Source organism: Urocitellus parryii, chromosome 5, assembly GCF_045843805.1.
Source record: "Urocitellus parryii isolate mUroPar1 chromosome 5, mUroPar1.hap1, whole genome shotgun sequence".
Lineage (NCBI taxonomy): Eukaryota > Metazoa > Chordata > Mammalia > Rodentia > Sciuridae > Urocitellus > Urocitellus parryii.
In genome coordinates, this window is record NC_135535.1 from 75,258,214 (window position 1) to 75,279,266 (window position 21,053).

The 21,053-nt window shown below is 33.8% G+C and overlaps 1 protein-coding gene across 1 annotated transcript in view; it reads right to left on the reverse strand.

The window, feature by feature from the left end:
- Nucleotides 1-21,053, reverse strand: part of Redic1 (regulator of DNA class I crossover intermediates 1) — a 91,268-nt gene that overhangs the window by 55,734 nt on the left and 14,481 nt on the right. Inside the window, exons 2-3 of the mRNA XM_077798950.1 lie at nt 15,500-15,539; nt 12,186-12,324 (exon numbers count right to left, since the gene is read on the reverse strand). Of these exons, the coding sequence (XP_077655076.1) occupies nt 12,186-12,324; nt 15,500-15,539 (179 nt within the window). The remainder of the gene's footprint in view (nt 1-12,185; nt 12,325-15,499; nt 15,540-21,053) is intronic.

Below are 21,053 nucleotides of genomic sequence, written 5' to 3' on the forward strand. Positions count from 1 at the left end.
AGCACCAGTAGAAAAAGGCAACACTCTTCCATAAAAATGTAAAATGAGAGAAAGAACTTTCAGTCTTTCTGGATGGCAAACCTAGGAGAGGTGAGAATTATTAGTTTCTTAAGGCCAGGTGTTGAGCCTTAATGATGATGACTATCCAAGAGAATAAAAATAATACCTTAAGAAAAAAGGAATCCTATTAGTATGTAAATCCTTGATTCAGGCAGTCTGAGACCCTTTGCATCATCACTCTTCTTTTTACTTAAATATATAAATATAGTTCTTTTTAAATTCATCATTAGCACCCATGAATTATGACTAATAAAGTCTTGTTTTCTATTTTGCCCCAATATAGTATTAAGTGATAAGTAATTCAACAAATATATGTTTAATGAATAATTGTCAGGGAGAAAGTGATGGGGCTTAGCATATATTATCCCATGGAACCTTATCATTCGAAAACTGCAGAAGTAGGAAGATCACTATCAGCTTCCTCTTTTCTCCCTAAAGCAGGCCTCACAACTTAAGATTTTTCTGACCTTTCCCCAAACAGGGTCATAAAAATCTCATTTAAGAGGTACTCTCCTAAGGTACCAAAATGGTAGAATAAAGAAAGTCACTTTCTTGGTTGCTCCATGGTGTGAAAAGACAAGTGACTTCTCAACAAGATGGGTGGAGAAAAACAGAGGAGCTTTACTGGGAATTAATTCTGGACATTTAAAGCAGATCAGAACCCAGGAGGTGGATAAAATAAAGAAAAATTCCCAGCACTGTGCATCACTGGCAGGGACTGCTGGAAAGATCCCCCTTGAAAAATGTAGAGGGATAAGTCAATTAAAAAAAAAAAAACAACTCAGCATGTCTGGGTACCAAGAGATTAGGGATCAAAGACACTGCCTGACTGAACAGAGAGGTGCTCTGCACAATATCCTCATGCAAGGAAAAAAGCCCCATTCTCCTAGAAGTGTGAGAGGACAAAGGAAGAAACCATTTTGCTACTGTGGTGTGGGATGGGCAGCTAGGAGAGCCATTTACTGGCTAACCCAAGTTTGGCCAGAAAGACAGGCCCAGCACACCGACACCCCAGGACACAGAGTGTCCCTAATTTACCAGGAGAAAATAAACATGAGAAGGGTTTACACAGGGTAATACGTGACAGGGGAAACCCACCTGGCTCCCTACCCATCCCCTCCAGATTGGCTGCTTGAAAAATCACTAGGAAGAGGTGTCCAACTGAGAATTTTTTTTTTTTAAAGAGAGAGTGAGAGAGGAGAGAGAGAGAATTTTTTTTTTAATATTTATTTTTTAGTTCTCGGCGGACACAACATCTTTGTTGGTATGTGGTGCTGAGGATCGAACCTGGGCCACACGCATGCCAGGCGAGCGCGCTACCGCTTGAGCCACATCCCCAGCCCTCCAACTGGGAATTTTAAAGGGCAAGATTTATTTGGTTTGGAGACTAAACCTGAAAGACCAAAAAACACATGAGTGACTGTTGGGACGTAGGATTGGCTCCTCCACTATGCTAGTGGAGCCCAGAGGAGATCCCTGGGGGGCAGTATTTCAGCATTGACCAACAACTACTGAGCTTAGAAGATACACAGATTTAAAATCTTCAGACCAACTGCCATTCAGTGAAGAACCTGGAGCCTACACTCCATCTCCAGGAGCTCCTCCAACGGGATTTCCCATCACACTCCAGTAACCCCACAGAACACAACTGGGAAGGAAAGCTGAAAATCATCCGAACTCCAACAGAAATGATTCTTTAAATTAAGACTTTTTAAATTTTACTTTTTTTTCTTTTTTCTTTATCTAAAGTGTTCAACTTACCTAATTGGATCATGGATGCTTACACATATTCATATCTATTTCTTCCTTCACCTTTCAAGCATTTTTCAAGGAAATTATTTTTCATGGATCAGCATTTTGAGGACTAGCACATTTATGCAGTATAACTCAATTATGTTCTGGCATTCTTCTACTTTTTTGTAAAATGTTTATTTTATACATTTTTCTCACATATCTACTTCTCTTAATTCTCTCTCTCTCTCCTGCCTACTGCTAACAGCCAATCTCTATTAGTCTCTATTTCAATCTTCCTTTAATTTTTTTACTTCTATTTTCTCTCCTCCTCCCTCACAATCATAACCTCCTACATCACTTCAGTTCTATCACTGTTCATGACTAAGAATTGTAAATCCTTTGTAAATTTACTATTTTTCCTATGGGCAACAACAGATCATATAATTTCTAATTTTTATGTAAATTTACATTGTAGATCCCATAGAAGGAATTATTTGGTTTAATGATGCGCATTGTTTGCATTGATGGTTGTTATTATCAGACTCCCCCTGAAGATGAAGTACTAGAAATCTTCAGGGACATTATAAGTCAACAGGTAGAAACTCTACTATCTCAAATCCATAGTGTTACATGGGCAGACACACAAACAACATAAAAAAAAAGCAAGGGACCAAGAGGCCCAAACAAACCAAGATACTTCAATAACAATCCATGGACACCGCAGTGGAAGAAAGTCAAAGGAGTTCATTGTTAAACTGATCAGTGAGGTCAAAAAAACAATGTAAGGATGGCACCAGAGAGAAAATACAGAAAGTGAAGGATCATTTTAATGAAAAGATAACAGAGCCACATCAAAACACATTGCTATGAAAATGCCTAACATACAGATTAAGAATAGAATTTTAAAAGCTGCCAGAGAAAAGGGACAAACTACATTTAGAGGGAAACCTGTCTGGATCTGCAATGATTTCTCAAAGCTATAAGGGTTTGGAATAACAAATACCAAGCTCTAAAGGAAAATGGATGACCTGATCTGCACTCCACTGATGGGGCAGACACCCACCAGAGCTTAGCCTCTGGCACAGGACCGCCCCTTCCGACCAGCAAACTACCGAAGGAGGTCAAGCCTGGCAGCCCATATCCACCCACACTGGCCTGTGCTCACAGGCTCACAGTAGGCCCGGGTCCACTCCTCCACCAGCAGGCACCCGCCAAAGCCCAGCCTCTAGCACAGGACTGCCTCTTCCAATCAGCACACTACCAAGAGTCTAGGCCCAGCCTAGATCTGTCCACACTGACTTAAGTAGGACCAAGGTCCAGGGTAGGTCTGAATTTACACCCCACACACACCAACTGGGAGCCTAAGCCTAACCCACTTCCAACTTGGGACACAGCAGTCATTGCCACAGCCTTACCAACACGGTAGCCCCTAACTTTTTGACAACAGACAGGGCCTGCAAGCAGCTGCATCTCACAGCAGGCATCCCAAAGAAAGTGTGCGGCCCACACTTTCAGCCCCATCTCTGTAAGATATTGCATCCATCTTGGGGAACCTTAACTATTATTTCGACTTACCTCTGCTATTGCTGCCACCAACTTTAGATACAGTAGCAAACAGTGAGGGACACCAACAGGGTCTGGAAGCCCAACATCAAGGTGAGGTACAAACTATCTGCATGGGTACTATGAAAATATAGGGAAGAAAATGTAATATCTCAGATCCACACTGCAAGAAATGAAGACACATAGAAAACATGAAAAAATAAGGGAGGAAAGTACCCCAAACAAACCAGGACACTATAATAACAGAACCCATGGACAGCAAAGTTAATGAAATGTCAGAGCAGGAGTTCCAAAGGTTCATAATTAAAATGATCTGTGAATTAAAGAATTACCTAAATGAACAAATACAGGCAAAAAATTGATCCCTCCAACAAAGAGACAAGAGAGCAAACACGAGTAACAAACAATGACTTCAAGAGTGAGATAGAGACTCTGAAAAAAAAAAACAGTCAGAAATCCTTGAAATGAAGGATACAATAAATCAAATAAAAATCTCAATAGAAAGCATAACCAACAGACTAGATCATTTGGAAGAAAGAACATCAATTAATGAAGACAAAGTATACAATCTGGAAAATAAAGTTCACCACATAGTGAAGAAAGTCAGAAACCATGAACAGAACATCCAAGAATTATAGTACAGCATCAAAAGACCAAATCTAAGAGTTATTGGGATAGGGGAAGGCACAGAGTTTCAAACCAAAGGAATGCACAATCTCTTCAATGAGATAATATTAGAAAATTTCCCAATATGAAGAACAAATTGGAAAACTACATACAAGAGGCTTACAGGACACCAAATGTATAAAATTACAATAGATCTACACCAAGGCACATTATAATGAAAATGCCTAGCATACAGAATAAGGATAGAATCTTAAAAAGCCACAAGAGAGAGAAATAAGATCACATGTAGGGGGAGACCAATTCGTACCTCTGCAGATTTTTCAATCCAGACCCTCAAAGCCAGGAGATTGTGGAACAACATATACCAAGCTCTGAAAGAAAATGGATGCTAATCAAGAATCTTATATCCAGCAAAACTAAGTTTTAGATTTGATGATGAAATAAAAGCCTTCCATGATAAACATGAGTTAAAAGAATTTACAACTAGAAAGCCTGCACTATAGAACATCCTCAGCAAAATATTTCAAGAAGAGGAAATGAAAAACAATGATGTAAATCAGCAGAGGGAGGGATTACACTAAAGGAAAATCTAATCGTAGGAAAAACCAAGTCATGTTAAATACCAAAAATAAACAAAAATGGCTGGGAATACAAATCATATCTCAATAATAATAGCCCTGAATGTTAATGGCCTGAATTTATCAATCAAAACACATAGACTTGCAGTTTGGATCAAAAAAAAAAAAAGACCCAACAATATGTTGCCTCCAAGAGACTCATTTCATAGGAAAAGACACCCACAGACTGAAGGTGAAACATGGTATTGGCACCAAAACAGACTGTTAAACCAATGGTACAGAATAGAGACCTAATAGACTAACCCACAAAACTACAATTATGTTAGACATAAGTGCCAAGAACATACTTTGGAGAAAAATAGCCTCTTCAACAAATGGTGCTGGGAAAACAGGAAATCTATATGAAAGAAAATGAAATTAAACCCCTATCTCTCACCATGCACAAAACTCAACTCAAAATAGATTAAGGATTTAGGAATAAAATTAGAAACCCTGTGTCTAATAGAAGAAAAAGTAGGCCCTAATCTCTATCATGTTGGATTATGCCCCAATTTCCTTCATAAGACTCCTTTGGTGTAAGAATTAAAATCAACAATCAATAAATGGGATGGACTCAAACTGAAAAGTTTCTTCTCAGACAAAGAAACAATCTGTGAGGTGAATAGACAGCCTACATCTTGGGAGCAAATATTTACCCCTCATACATCAAACAGAGCACTAAATCTCAAGGGTATGCAAAGAATTCAAAAAGTTAAACACCAAAAAAACAAATAACTCAATCAATAAAGGGCCAAGAACCTGATCAGACACTTCTCAGAAGATGATATACAATCAATCAACAAACATATAAAAAAAGTTCATCATTGCTAGCAATTAGAGAAATGCAAATCAAAACCACTCTAAGATATCATCTCACTCCAGTCAGAATGGCAGCTATTATGAAGAAAAACAACAATAAGTGTTGACAAGGATGTAGGGGAAAAGATACATTCAGACTTCTAGTGGGACAGCAATTTAGAGCAGCCAATATTGAAAGCAGCATAGAGATTTCTTGGGAATGGAACCGACACTTGATCCAGCTGTCCCTCTACTCAGCCTATACCCAAAGGACTTAAAAACAGCCTACTACAGGGACACAGCCACATCAATGTTTATAGTAACACAATTCACAATAGCTAAACAGTGGAGCCAACCTAGATGCCCTTCAATAGATGAATGGATTAAAAAATGTGGCATATATGCACAATGGAATATTACTCAACAATAAAAGAGTATGAAATCATGGCATGTCCAGGTAAATGGATGGAGTTAGAGAAGAAAATGCTAAGTGAAGTTAGCCAATTCCCCTTGCCACAAAAAAAAAAAATGCCAAATGTTTTCTTTGATATAAGGAGGCTGATTCATAGTGGGATAGGGAGAGGGAGCATGGAAGGAATAGATGAATTCTAGATAGGGCAAAGGGGTGGGAGGGGAAGGGAGGGGTCATGGGGTTAGAAATGATGGTTGAATGTGATGATCATTATTAAGGTCACTGATATCACTCCAATCTTGAAACAACAGCACCCTCTGGTGCTCTGTGTGCAGGTCTTCCAGATGGCCAAGGGAGCTTTGCGTTCCTCAGGCTGAATTTGAGATTGGAATTTCCAACATCTGCTCTTTAAACTTCCCTTTGACCGTATTTTTAGTTTTACTCTTTTAGCTTCTTGTTTACTTTTTCCATGTCATCTCTATCTCCAGTTTATTTTTATTAATAATAAAAGTTATTAATAAAAAAAAAACAAAACAAAGTACATGTATGAAGATACGAATTGGTGTGAATATACTTTTATACAACCAGAGATATGAAAAATTGTGTTCTATATGTGTAATAAGAATTGTAATGCATTCTGCTGTCATATATAAATTTAAAAAAAGAAAATGGATGTCAACCAAGAATACTATACCCAACAAAATAATGCTTCAAATCTGACAATGAAATAAAAACTTTCAATGGTAAACAAAATCCTGCATTGCAAAACATACCTAATAAAATATTTCATTAAGAAGAAATGAAGAATAAAAGTGAAAACCAGCAAAGGCAGGACCTATACTATAAGATAATCAATCAAAGGAAAAACTAATTCAAATTTAAAAACAGAAATAAATCAAAATTTCAGGAAATAAAAATCATTTCTCAATAATAACATTGACTATAAATGGCCTAAACTCAACAAACAAAAGACACAGACTAACATATTGGCTAAAAAAAAAAACAATATGTTGTCTCCATAGGACTCAACTCATAGGCAAAAACACCTACAGACTGAAGGTTAAAGGATTGAAAAAACTGATTATTCACATGAATCTCATAAATAAGCAAGGGTTTCTATACTCATATCAGATAAAGTGGACATCAAGCCAAAGTTAATCAGAAGGGACAAAGAAAGACATTTTTAAGGGAACTATACATCAACAAGACATAACAACTGAAAATATTTATGCCCCAAACAATGGAGCATCTACATACAACAAACAAATCTTTCTCAACTCAAGTTCATGAATTAAATAGAGAAGAACACAATAATACTGGGTGACTTTAACAAAACTCCCTCACCACTGTATAGATCCTCCAAACAAAAACTAAATAAAGAAGTTATAGAATTAAAAATACAAATAATAATTTAGACTTCACAGACATATAGAATATTTCATCCATCAGGACTGAATACACTTTCTTCTTGGCAGCCCATGAATCCTTCTCTAAAATAGATAATATCTCAGGCCACAAAGCAACTCTTGCAAATACAAAAAACAGAGATAGTACCTTGCATTTTGTCAGATCATAATAGAATGAAATTAGAAATCAATGATAAAATAAAGAGTAGAATCTACTCTAACACCTGAAGACTAAATAACACACTATTGAATTACCTATAAACAGCAGAAGAAATCAGGGATGAAATAAAAAAAAATACTTAGAGGTAAATGAGAATAGCAGCACAACATATCAAAAATCTCTGGGAGACTATGAAGACACTGCTAAGAGGAAAGTTCATTGGACTGAGCTCATTTATTAAAAGAATAGAAAGTCAACAAACAATTAACCTAACATTACATCTCAAAGCCCTAGAAAAAGAATAAATCAACACCAAAAGTAATAGAAGATAGAATATCATTAAATCAGAGTGAAAGTCAATGAAGAAAACAAAAGAAATAATCCCAAAAATGGATGAAACAAAAAGTCGATTCTTTGGAAAAATAAATAAAATTGGTGAACCCTTAGCCAAGCTAATAAATAAAAAGAGAAAACTCAAATTACCAAAATTCACAATGAAAATGGAAATATCACAACAGACACTACTAAAATACAGATGATAATCAGAACCTATTTTGAAAATTTATTCTATAATTTAATCAAAAATCTTGAAGACAGCAATAAATGTCTAGAGACATATGATCTCCAAATTGCATCATGAGTACCTAGAAAATTTAAACAGATCAATTTCAAGCAATGAAATCGAAGACACCATTAAAAGCCTATCAAGAAAGAAAAGCCCAAGACCAGATGGATTCTCAGCCATGTTCTACCAGAACTTCAAAGAATTAACACCAATTCATGTCAAATGATTTCATGAAACAGAAAAGGAGAGAATCCTTCCAAACTCATTCTATGCAGCTAGTATCACCCTGATACCAAAACCAGACAAGGACATATCCGGAAAGAAAACTTCATACCAATATCCCTGATGAACATAAATACAAAAATTTTTGATTAAATTGTGGCAAATTGCATACAAAAACATATTAAAAAGACACCACACCATGATCAAGTAGAGTTCGTCCCGGGGATGCAAGGTTGGTTCAACATACAGAAATCAGTAAACCTAATTCATCACATTATTAGACATAAAGACAAGAATCACATGATCATCTCAATAGATGCAGAAAAAGCATCTGACAAAATTCAGCATCTATTCCTATTCAAAACACTAGAAAAACTAGGGATAGTAGAAATATACCTCAATATTTTAAAAGCTATATATGCTAAACCCCAGAGCAACATCACTCTCAGTGGAGAAAAAATTGAAAGCATTCCCTCTAAAAACTGGAACAAGACACTTTCACCACTTCCAGGCAACATAGTCCTTGAAACTCTAGGCAAAGCAGTTAGAAGAAAGAAATTACAGGGATACAAATAGGAAAAGAAGAGATCAAATTATCCCTATTTGCTGATGACATGAATCTATATTTAAAAGACTCCAAAAACTCCACCAGAAAATTGCTAGACTCAAAAATTAATTCAGCATAGTATCAGGATATAAAATTAACACCCATAAATCAATTGCATTCCTATACACAGTGATGAATCAACTGAAAGAGAAATTAGGAAAACTACCCCTTCAAAATTGCCTCCAAAAAAAATTGGAGAGTCAAGCTGACAAAAGAGGTGAAAGACCTTTATAATGAAAATTATAGAACACTAAAGTAAGAAATTGAAGAAGACCTTAGAAGATGGAAAGATCTCCCATGTACTTGGATAGGCAGAATTAATATTGACAAAATGGCCATACTTACAAAAGTGCTATATATATTTAATACAATTCCTATTAAAATTCCAATGATGTTGTGCATAGAAATAGAAAAAGCAGTCATGAAATTCAATGGGAAAAATAAGAGGACCAAAATAGCCAAAGCAATCCTCAACAAAAAAGTGAGGCTTCACAATACCAGAACTTAAATTATACTACAGAGCTATGGTAACAAACAATGAATGGTATGTGTTTGGCACCAAACCAAACATGAAGACCAATGGTACAGAATAGAAGATATAGAGACAAACCCCCATAAATATGGTGATCTCATATCGCCATACACATACACTGGAGAAAGACAGCCTCTTCAACAAATGGTGTTGAGAAAACTGGATATCCATATGGAGAAGACTGAAATTGAACCCTTCTCTCTCACTCTTCCCCAAACTCAAAGTGGATCATGGACCTGGGCAGTAGACCAGAGACCCTGCAACTGCTAGAAGAAAATGTAGGCCCGATTCTCCATCATGTCAGCTTAGGAACCAACTTCCTCAACGAGACTCCTAAAGTGCAAAAAGTAAAACCAAGAATCAATAAATGGGATATTATCAAACTAAAAACCTTCTTCAAATCAAAGAAACAATCAAGAACATTCTGTAGAGATCCTACAGAATGGGAGAAAATCTTTGCCACCTGTATATCATACAGAGCATGTATCTCTGGTAGATATTAAAAACTCAAAAATTTAACACCAAGAAAACAAACAACCCAATATATAAATAGGCAAGGCAACTGCACAGGCACTTCACTGAAAAAGAAATACAAATGCTTAAAAAATTATGAAACAATATTCAATATCTCTAGCAATTAGAGATTGCTACTCAGATTCCAATTCACTCTACTCAGAATGGCCATTATCAAGAATAAAAGTAACAATAAATGTTGGTGAGGATATGGGGGAAAAGATTCAATCATACATTGTTAGTGGGACTGCAAATTGGTGCAATTGCTCTATAAATAGTATGGGGATTCCCCAGAAAACTTGGTATACAACCACCATTTGACCCACTAATCCCACTCCTCAATATATACCAAAGGGAGTTAAAAATCAGCAAACTACAGTGATGCAGCCACATTAATGTTTACAGCAGCTCAATTTACAATATCGAAGCTACGGAACCAATCTACATGCCCTTCAACAATGAATGAATAAAGAAAATTTGGTATACGTATACCATGAAATATTATTCAGCCATAAAGAAGAATAAAACTATGGTATCTACCAGTAAGTGCATAGAACTGGAGAATATCATGCTAAGCCAATTCCAAAAACCCAAAGTCAGAATGTTCTCTCTGATATGTGGTTGCTAACACACAATAAGGGGATGGGGAAGGAAATAACAGAAGTTCATTGAATTAAACAAAGGAGAGTGAAAGGAAAGGAGGAGGAAAGGGAATAGGACAGACAGTAGAATGAACTGGACATAACTTTCCTATGTTCATATATGAATACACAACCAGTGTAACGCCACATCATATATAATCACAAGAATGGGATTCTAAGTTATACTCCATGAATGTATAATATAACAAAATATATTCTACTGTCATTTTTATTTAAACAGAACAAATTTAAAAAATTTTTTAAAAGAGGTATCCTTCTAATTACTAGGGACTGGGATGCTGGGGTCAGGGTAGAAGTGTAGAAGAAGGGTAAATGGATATGGTAAATGCACAATGTATGTGTGTATGGAAATATCACAGGGAATCCCACTAAAATATAAATTAATATGTATTCATAATTATAGTAATTGAAAACAGGTGTTATTCTTACACTTCAAGGGGAGTATCATAGTTTTCAATTTTTTTGAAAATATTTTTATTATGCTGGGTATAGTATCTAGATCTTCACACATGCTAGGAAAGCATTCTACCACTGAGGCACACCAGTCAAAACATCCTTCTCTCTGAAGACACAAGATCAAAGATAAGACTCTTAACCAACAGCAAGTTGCTCTTAGGTTAATATCATTAGCTCATGCTTTTCTTTTTAATCCAATCATACATCTCCACAGCCATCCACTTCTTCATCAAACCTCGCACAGATTTACTGACTGATTTGGGTCTTCATTTTCTTAAAAAGGTTGTCATGTCACATAAAATATTTTAAATATATCTCTATTAATTTGTTAATCTGTTATTTACTTGACAGATAGTGACTTGTCTATCATGTAGAAGACAGACATAACATGGCTGGGGCCTCAGCCATGAACCTTGTGATAGAAAGGAAAATATTTTTCCTTGCCTAAAAATCAGGCAATAAAAGTAAATACATTCAATTTATAGTAAGAAGTTTTATTCCCAAGTTCATACATAACATTCCTTTTAAAAATATAAATAAATGTACTTGTGCAAGTTGTCATTCATGGAGGGAGGAAGAAAAATTGGAGACAAAGTAAATGAAGAGATATTACTATTCTGATTGATTTATATCCTTCTTTGAATTGTCTTATTTTTAAGCTCCCATTTTAACACTTACTTAAAACATTAAATACCAGATATATATTTGTTCCTTGAGAGAGAGAAAAATAATCTGATTATCTTTTTGTTTAATTGAAGAGCAGGAGAAAACAGACATTATTTTCAAGTAGCATCCCGGGAATGTGTAAGAAGTAATTCAATCTTTTGGGACAGGAAACCAGTCATTCAGGGAAAAATCTTCCCTGCTACTCTTTTAAAACAAATTCTCTAAATGTAAAAGATGGTAGACATATTTATTATTCCTTGCTTTCTAGCTAAACTCTGGTAACTATCTGCCTAGGAAAAAATAATGTAATAATTACAACAAATTCACTATAGTAATTAAAACTATCACTAATAAATTAATGTTATATAACACATATACAACCTAAATATAAAAATAAATGGATTAAGCAACAAAGATTTTAAACAATGTTCATTAAGATCTTGTTACTATTCTAATTTAAAGAGCACCAAAGTTTTAAATTAATTTGCCACATGCTTTGAGTTCTAAAATTGCAAATTAATTAGAAAGCCAAAAATTATTATGGTCACATTAAGGTTGAAACAAAATGCTACTGGAAAGACTTACCAGGTGTTTTCTTCTTACAAGATATCTGATTTACCATATATAGGTTAAGGAGGTCTAAACTGGCAGTGGAATTTTTTGCAGGGGACAAAACTCCCAGTAATTTCATTTTTGATTTTAACCTGTTCCTTTCAAAGTATTCCTAAAATAATTTAAAATGTTAAAAATTAATGCATCAACCAGTTAATTTAAGGCAGAACCATAAGTCATAAATGCACTAATGGTATTAAATCATTGACTTGATATTTGTATATTTTTGTGACACCACCTTTATATGTCTACATATGAATTAAAATCGATTATAATAACTTGTAACTTGCTTAAAAACTCTAAATTTTACAGCATTTAATAAAGTTTATCTTGGATTTTTAAATTAATTTTTATTACAACATATGATATTTTAAAATGGAATTTTTTTAAAAGAAGTATTCCCAGGTATCAAAAATAATCTATATGCATAGTATAATAAAAACATTTGGCCAGGTACAATGGCACATGCCTGTAATCCCAGCAGTTTGGGAGGCTGAGGCTGAAGGATCACGAATTCAAAGCCAGCCTCAGCAACTTATCGAGGCCCTAAGCAACTCAGTGAGACCCTGTCTCTACATAAAATTGAAAAAAAGGGCTGAGGATGTGGTTCAGTGGTTAAATGCCCCTGGGTTCAATCCCTGGTACAAAAACAAACAGACAAACAAACAAAAAATCCCACAGGTTAAAAACCTGTTCTTCTACAAAGTATGCTATCCTATAAATATAAAAATGCCGTAAAGGTATGTTGCAGCTAAGTGTCATTAAAAGTCAGCAGAAATGAGAAATGAGAAGGAAGGAAACTATGTAAAAAATATCTGCAATCAATGCCAATTTAGTTCACTGTATTATCCCTCCTTTATTCCTAGAAGGTTGTTTTTTTTTTTAAAAAAAAAAAGACAGATCTGCACATAATTATCATTCTTCATTCAGCTTTTATTTTCTTCCTGCTTGAACTATAATTATTCTTCCTTTTTTTTCAAATTACGTCTTTAATTGACCAAATTAAAAAACACTGATTTGTGTAATATTAACTGAGCAAATATTATGTGCTAAACACTGTAACAAATTGTCTTTAAACATTTTCTATTCCATTAAATAATTCATAATATAATACCATAGCTTCCTTAACATGTGAGTAGTTAGAAGGAAAAAGTCTAAGACATGAAAAATCTTAACATAAGAATCATATTTCCAAATAATTATATATCATATTTTCAAGAGGGTAAGGCTCATTCACATTAACTTCTTGGAATACTGTCAATTACAACCAACTTTAAAGGTTTTAAAAAACTTGTAAGAACTATAAAAGACTTGCCAACTATCAAACATAATAGTAAAATGTTCTCTTATACAAAATATATCATAGATAAAGGGTATGCATACATATTTCATTTGAGTAATGTACAATCCTAAATTTGACTAAAATGTCTTTTAAATGATCATAGTATGATTCAGTAATAAAATAGTAGAAACCTCAGGATGAAAACATTTCTGCTCTTAAAAAAACTGTAATCCCAGCAGCTCGGGAGGCTGAGGCAGGAGGATTGCAATTTCCAAGCCATCCCCAACAATTTAGTGAGATCCTGGCTCAAAATTTAAAAATAAACAAATAAAGAGGGTTGGAAATGTGGCTCAGTGGTTTAGAGTCCCTGGATTCTATCACTGGACCCAAAAAAATTACCTATCAATGCTAGATCTTATACTTGATGGTGTACTGGAATTAAGAATATTATTTCTTGAGGCACTGTATTTTATGATAGATGAAATCATAGGAATGAGAGACACAATTACAACTGAGTATGACAGGGGATGATATAAAATACTGTGGAAGGTTAATGTAATGGGGGAGGATGGACAGATGGAGGGCAGGAGGACTAGGATTTTTTTAGGTAATGATTTCTAAGATAGATACATGAGTCAGAGTTAGCCAAAGGGAGTAGAAATTCAAGGTTCCAAGAATAAGGGGAAACTACAAAGACTGTCTGCAAAGTGAGTAGCCTAGGATTCCAGGAAACATCCCAAGAGAGGTTTATCCCTGCTCAAGCTATCATGCTACCCATAATCTCTGTTCCTAGAAAGGACAAGAGTATGTCACTGATTTACCTAATATGACCAGGCTCAATTTTTCTATCAAGTCTTACTTGGTAGAAAAAAACTAGAAAACAATCTGAATAAGAAAACTTTCAGAAAAATCATAAATCAAATTTTAACCTAAAGCCATTAAAAAAGGAATAACCAGAGAGGCAGAAATAAAATCTAGAGAATGAGTCAAAGAAAGCATGGGATCAGTTTGTTTAAAAATAAAGGAAATGGCAGACTACATTGGAAATATCATCATATTAAAGTAAGTTGGGCTGAAAAACATTCTTTTGATTCAACAATAGAAGGTTCATTGTTGACATTAACAAGAATTGTACAGTGCAGCAGACTGAGAACTAAATGTGAAGTGAGAGTGAAGGGCCACAGAAGAAAAGGGAAAGGATCCAAAGAGGACAACTATGCTGCCTTCACTGTCATTCCTTTTCATTTAAATTTTACTACCTTTGACATATTAGGACACTAGGTTTTTGTTCCTTTGTTTTTACTGCTTTGGACTTTTTGTGAAAGGAATCTTATTGCTTGTCTTCTTCGGTGAGTGGTTCTTTTGCTCAACATTATGTCCTTGAGATTGATCTACCTAATTACATGAAGTCCATACATACCATTACTTGAATATACCACAATCTGTTTGATAATTCTATTACTAATGGGTGTTTAGGTTATTCCCCTCTCTTATTCCTCCCTCTAGATGCACTTCTTTTTTCTCCTTCTTGTTTCTTTTTGTTTGCTATTTTAACAATAAAAGTGACCCAAACAATCTTATACATTATCTCTAAGTACACATGTATAAGAGTTTCTTTCAGACATATACCACTCAGTACATACTTGCTCAACTTTATAACACAATCAGTAAAATAAAAAAGGACAAGTTAAAGCATGACAAAGGACAAGAGACCATTATAGTACTTTAGGCAGTAAATGATGATGTGAATTATAGTGCTAACACTATAACAGTGAGAAGAGGTCAGACTTGAAATATACTTTAGAACTAGAAGGACGTAAATAATCAACAATAATCTTTAAATCTCTGTCTGAGCAAAAGTATTTAAACAAGCTATCTACAAGGATGAAGACTAAAGAAAGATGATTGATTTGATTCACTTAGGTGAACTTATTAATAGTAGAAAATGTTTCAGAAGATCACGATTCACATAAGGATAACACAAGTAAAAATATATCTTCCTCACCTTTTGTTTTCTCCTCTCCTGCTTGATCAGAACCCTGGTTCTAAAAATGGAAGCAAGACAGAAGATACAGTGATTAAAGAAATGACTTTAAAGACAATTGCCACCAAGTGTGGTGGTGCATGCATGTAATTCTAGCAGCTTGAGAGGCTGAGGCACGAGGATAATGAATTCAGAGCTAGCATCAGCAAAAGCAAAGCACTAAGCAACTCTGTGAGATCCTGTCTCTAAATAAAATACAAAATAGGGCTGGCCTATTATAAAATGTGGCTCAGTGGTTGAATGCCCCTGAGTTCAATCCCCAGTACCTCAAAAAAAAGGCAATTTCTATTTTAGTTGAATTAAAGACTTGAAATGTAGTGATCATTGTATTTTCTTTTTAAATTTTTTTTTACTTTTTTTTTAGTTGTCAATGGAATTTTATTTTATTTATTTATATGCAGTGCTGAAAATCAAACCCAGTGCCTCACACATGCTAGGCAAGTGCTCTAACACTGAGCTACAACCCAGTCTAATTGCATTATCTTCTAAAAAGAAACTACAAAAATATTATTAATGTATTTATTGTATATATTTCACAAAATTTTCTTAGGAAATCCAGGATACAATAAAAATGAATAATTGGCACAAAATAAATCTTAATTATAAAACCAAGATAGCAAAAAGAAAGTAATGCATTAGAAAAGATCTATTATTGAAACATCTCATCTGATAACAATATCCTTGGTCAACATTTCTATTTTCTTTGCCTTTCTTTGTATTTAGACATTCTACTGAAATTGACAGGGAATCAAGAAGAGGCAAAAATCTATTTAAGATCCACAGAAATGTTAAGTTTAGTGCCAGAGCAAAACAAATTCAGATACATTAATAAATCAGTTATCTGTACTTTAAACCTCATACCTTATGTCTTAGTCCTTTAACTCAAATATTGCAAGTTGGGTAGCTGATGTTAGGCTCAGAAAACTGAGCCCCAAAATATGCCACTTTGGCATGCTGAATATCCATATGTAGGAGAATGAAATTAAATTCTCTATTCTCACCCTGTACAGAAGTCAATCAAAATAAATCAAAGATCTAAGTATAAGATCAGAAATACTGTAACTATTAAAAGGAAATATAGGGGAAACAATCCAACATATAGACACAGGCAACAACTTCTTGAATAGGACTCCAATAGCTTAGGAAATTATTGCAACAATTGACAAATGGGACTGCATCAAATAAAACAGCTTCTGTACAGCAAAGGAAACAATTACCACATGAAAGACAACCTGCAGAATGGGAAAACTTGTTCCTAGCCACTCTTCTGATACAGGATTTATATCTAGAATATATAATGAACTCAAAATCTCAACATCAAAAGAACAATCCACTAAAAAATGGACAAATGAATTGAACCGACAGTTCTCAAAACTAGTAATACAAATGGTCAACAAATATATGAAAAAAAAATGTTTAACATCTTTAGCTATCAGGGAAATGCAAATCAAAACTACATCGAGAATCTATGTCACTCCAATCAGAACAGCAATCATCAAAAATGCAAACGATAATAAATGCTGGTGAAGAAGCAGGAAAAGTGAAACTATTATACACTGAAGATGGGAATGTAAATCAGTACAGCCACTGTGGAAACCAGTATGGAGGTTCCTAAAAACCTAAAATAGAACTACCATATAATCTAGTTCTACTATTCATAGTTCTATTAGCAATGTTTCCAAATTTGGAAATATTCATGGACTACTATACACACTTTCATCAAATTTAATTAACTAATATTTAGATGCAACCTGGCATATCATTTTATAGCTAAAATCTTGGTAAGTTTTTCACACAATATTCCTGGTAGTCTTACAGGTAATAAGATTTTAATAAACAACATTATAAATATAATTATCCAAAAGAATTAAAGTCAGTATACTTTAGTGATATACACATACCTATTTATCACAGCACAGCTACAATAGCCAGGCTATAGAATCTGCTCAGGTTTCCATCAACAGATGAACGTGATACAGTTTTATTCAGCCAGAAAGAACATTTTCTTGTAAATAACATAGAGAAATTATGTTATTTACAAGAAAATGGATAGAACTGGATAGTATCATGTTAACTGCAGACTAGAGAAAGATCATATTTTCTATTACATGTGGAAGCTAGTGTGAATTGAGGGATGAACATCATGAAAATAGAAATGAGACCAATAGGGTAGGAAAATGGAAGCTGGAAGAGAGGAAGGCAAGGGAAAGAAAACTGATCAAATTATTTTATACACATGTATCAATGTCACAAAGAAATCCACCATTCATTATAATAGTTGTACAATAAAATAAAAAATATTTTAGGAAATAACAGAAGTAAAATCTTGACCAAAAAAAAATCTGAGCTTAGATCATAAATCCATTCACAATCTTTAACACAGACTAGGAAACAAGTAACTGGGGCTTTTTATTTTCACTTTCTACAGAAAGAGGTGACCTATGCCTCTCACAAAAACTCATTATGTAGGAAACACTTCACACATAAACAAGGATCAAATGTTGGGCTACTAAAGAATACAAACGTCTTCTAAAGAGATGCTCTACAATAAAATTAAAATAGGTGGTAATTAAAAAGCTATTTTAATTTGGCCATGTCATTCATACACACACACACATACACATGTATATACACACACACACATATATGTATACACATACACACATATACCTCCTAATATTGCTTCTTATGATTACAATAATACAAAATGAGACAGCAATGACAAGAGGACATATTCCCTAAGCAATGGATGAAAGTAGCACACACTTTATGTATCTAATAAAAATGATTCATGCCATCAGATATAACTTTCCTATGTTCACATACGAATACATGACCAGTGATACTCCATATCATGTACAACCATGAGCTTGGAATCCTAATAAGTTATACTCCATATATGGATAGTATGTCAAACTGCACTCTACTGTCATGTTATCTTAAAAGAATAAAAAATGATTCATACCAAAAAATTTGCACATAATCCAAAAAGTTTGCCAGTGAATCATCAAGTCATTTGCATTCTACATTGACTATTACAATACTATGTAGCCAATTTACCAAAATTGAATTTTAAAAGGTTACTTTGATCTTATGCAAATGCTCTCCAACATATTTTACTACATGGGAAAACACTCTAAAACATATATCTGATTATCACTTAAGAATAGAACTTCCATAGAATGGTCCGAATTTAGTTTTCAACTCTTGTTTTTTGGTTATCCACTTCATGAACTCATTCCCAAAGTAAAATCTATATATAGTACTCTTTTCCATGTTAAGATACTTTCTTCATCATATATTCATATTTAAAACTTTCAATACTTTCAAGACTCCATTCATATACCAATATATTAATGAAATCTATCTGTACTTTATAAAATAACTTTTATTAGAGTTTCTCTAATTTTTGTCTTAATATTTGAAAGATCAGAGACTTAGTGGTAGGAAGAAGGGTGAGAATAAGGCTAATCCTTTTTAAATTAATGACTATTTTATCCTGTAAAACATTTTATTTTTTACAGTACTGGAACTTGAACCCAATGGTACTCTACCATTGGTTACAGTCACAGGTTTTTTTATTTTTTTATTTGTGAGACAGTCTTAAGTTGCAGAGACTGTCCCCTTATGATCCTTCCGCCTCAGCTTCCCAAGTATCTGGGATTATAGGTGTGTACCATGACACCCAGCCTGGAAAGTGTATTTTTAAAGAAATACATTACAATCATCTTGTTCAATGAAAGTCTGAATGAACAATATTAGCTATCATTATAGTTATGTACTTTAAAGAAAATCTGTAGGTTTTTTCATAGAACACTGTACAAGTTATTCGTTCTGTGTAGTAGGAATATAAATATTTGCTATTCTTTGCTAAGAAAAAAAAATGAGAGAAGTGTAAAGGGTTAAGGGAAAGAAAATTAGAAAAAAAGGGGGGGGGGGAGAAAGAAAAAAAGAAACAAAGAGAGATGGAAGGGAACCATACTGACAACAGAACTGTGAACTTCTGACCTTTGATAATCTTTTAGTAAGAAAACATTTAAAAGAAAATGTTGGGCTGGAAAATGTTGGGCTCAGTGGTAGAACATTTGCCTAGCATGTGTGAGGCACTGGGGTCAATTCTCAGCACTGCATATAAGTCAATAAAATAAAGATTCATCAACATCTTTAAAAAATAAAATTCTAAAAAAAATCCTTAAAAAAAAATCCAAGATATAGAGTCAATCTGGGTACCCATCAATAGATGAATTGGTTAAAAAAAAAAGTGGTGTATGCATACAATGGAGTTTCATTCAGCCATTAAAAGGAACATAATCATGGTATTTTCAGGAAAATGGATGGCATTGAAAGTTATCATGTTAAGGAAAATAAGACAGACACAGAAATACAAGTATCATATTTTGTCTCTCATATGTGGAAACTAAAAAGAAGATGTCTTAAAATAAAAGTCAGACTATTAAAGAAAGAAAAAGGCAGGATGCCTGGGAAAGGGGGGGCATATATAGTAAGACAGTAGTAGTAAGGCAGGTATATATGAACAAAGCATGATATATACATGTATGGGAATATTGCAGTGAAACTCATTAATCTGTATAATTAATATGAATCAATAATTATAATAAAAATTTTAAAACAATAAGAAATTTGCCAAAGAATTGTTATAAACAGAACTAACCCATAAATTTTCATGGTGCATACAGGCAGTATTGAAGCTACATCAGAAATTAAATACTATAGGTGTTATATAAATACTGTACATTATCTGTCTTAAATTGCTCTTTTGTGTTTTTTTGTGTGGTTTTACTTTTTTTTAGTTCCCTAATTAGTTTATATTCCTAGGGGCATGATGCCATGCAAAAGAAACTGTTTCAGAATGTTAACATCTTATAATAATATGTTCAGCAATTAAAATTAGAAAATATAAAGAAAATTAAAAGAGCAATAAATAACTAACTGATGAAAAATATTCTACGCTTTGAATTACAGTGTAATTAATATTAAACTAAAACATCAACATCTAACAGTATTAGCTAGGGGACTAATTAAGATTCAAGACAGTTATTAGCCTAGAAAAAGTACTTGGCAGGTTTATCTGATGTGTTAGGAATAGTAATGATAAACGTCAAAATGCTATGGCTTTTAAATACTTTTCTCTTACAAGATAAAAGTTTTAAAAGATGTCTGAATTACAAGAGGAAAGATATTGAGGGAAAAAATTGTAAAACCAATAAAGCAGAAATCTATATAATACTCAGAAGAGAGAACCTAATTAAAACAAGTTCTCAGAGACTTATTAAATCAAGAAAAAAACTGAATATATTCATAGTTCTATTAGGAATGTTTCTAAAATTTGGAAATATTCATGGACTATTATACACACTTTCATCAAATTTAATTAACTAGTATTTAGATGCAACCTGGCTTCTCATTTTATAGCTAAAATCTTGGTAAGTTTTCCACACAAACATTCCTGGTAGTCTTACAGGTAATAAGATTTTAATAAGCAACATTATAAATA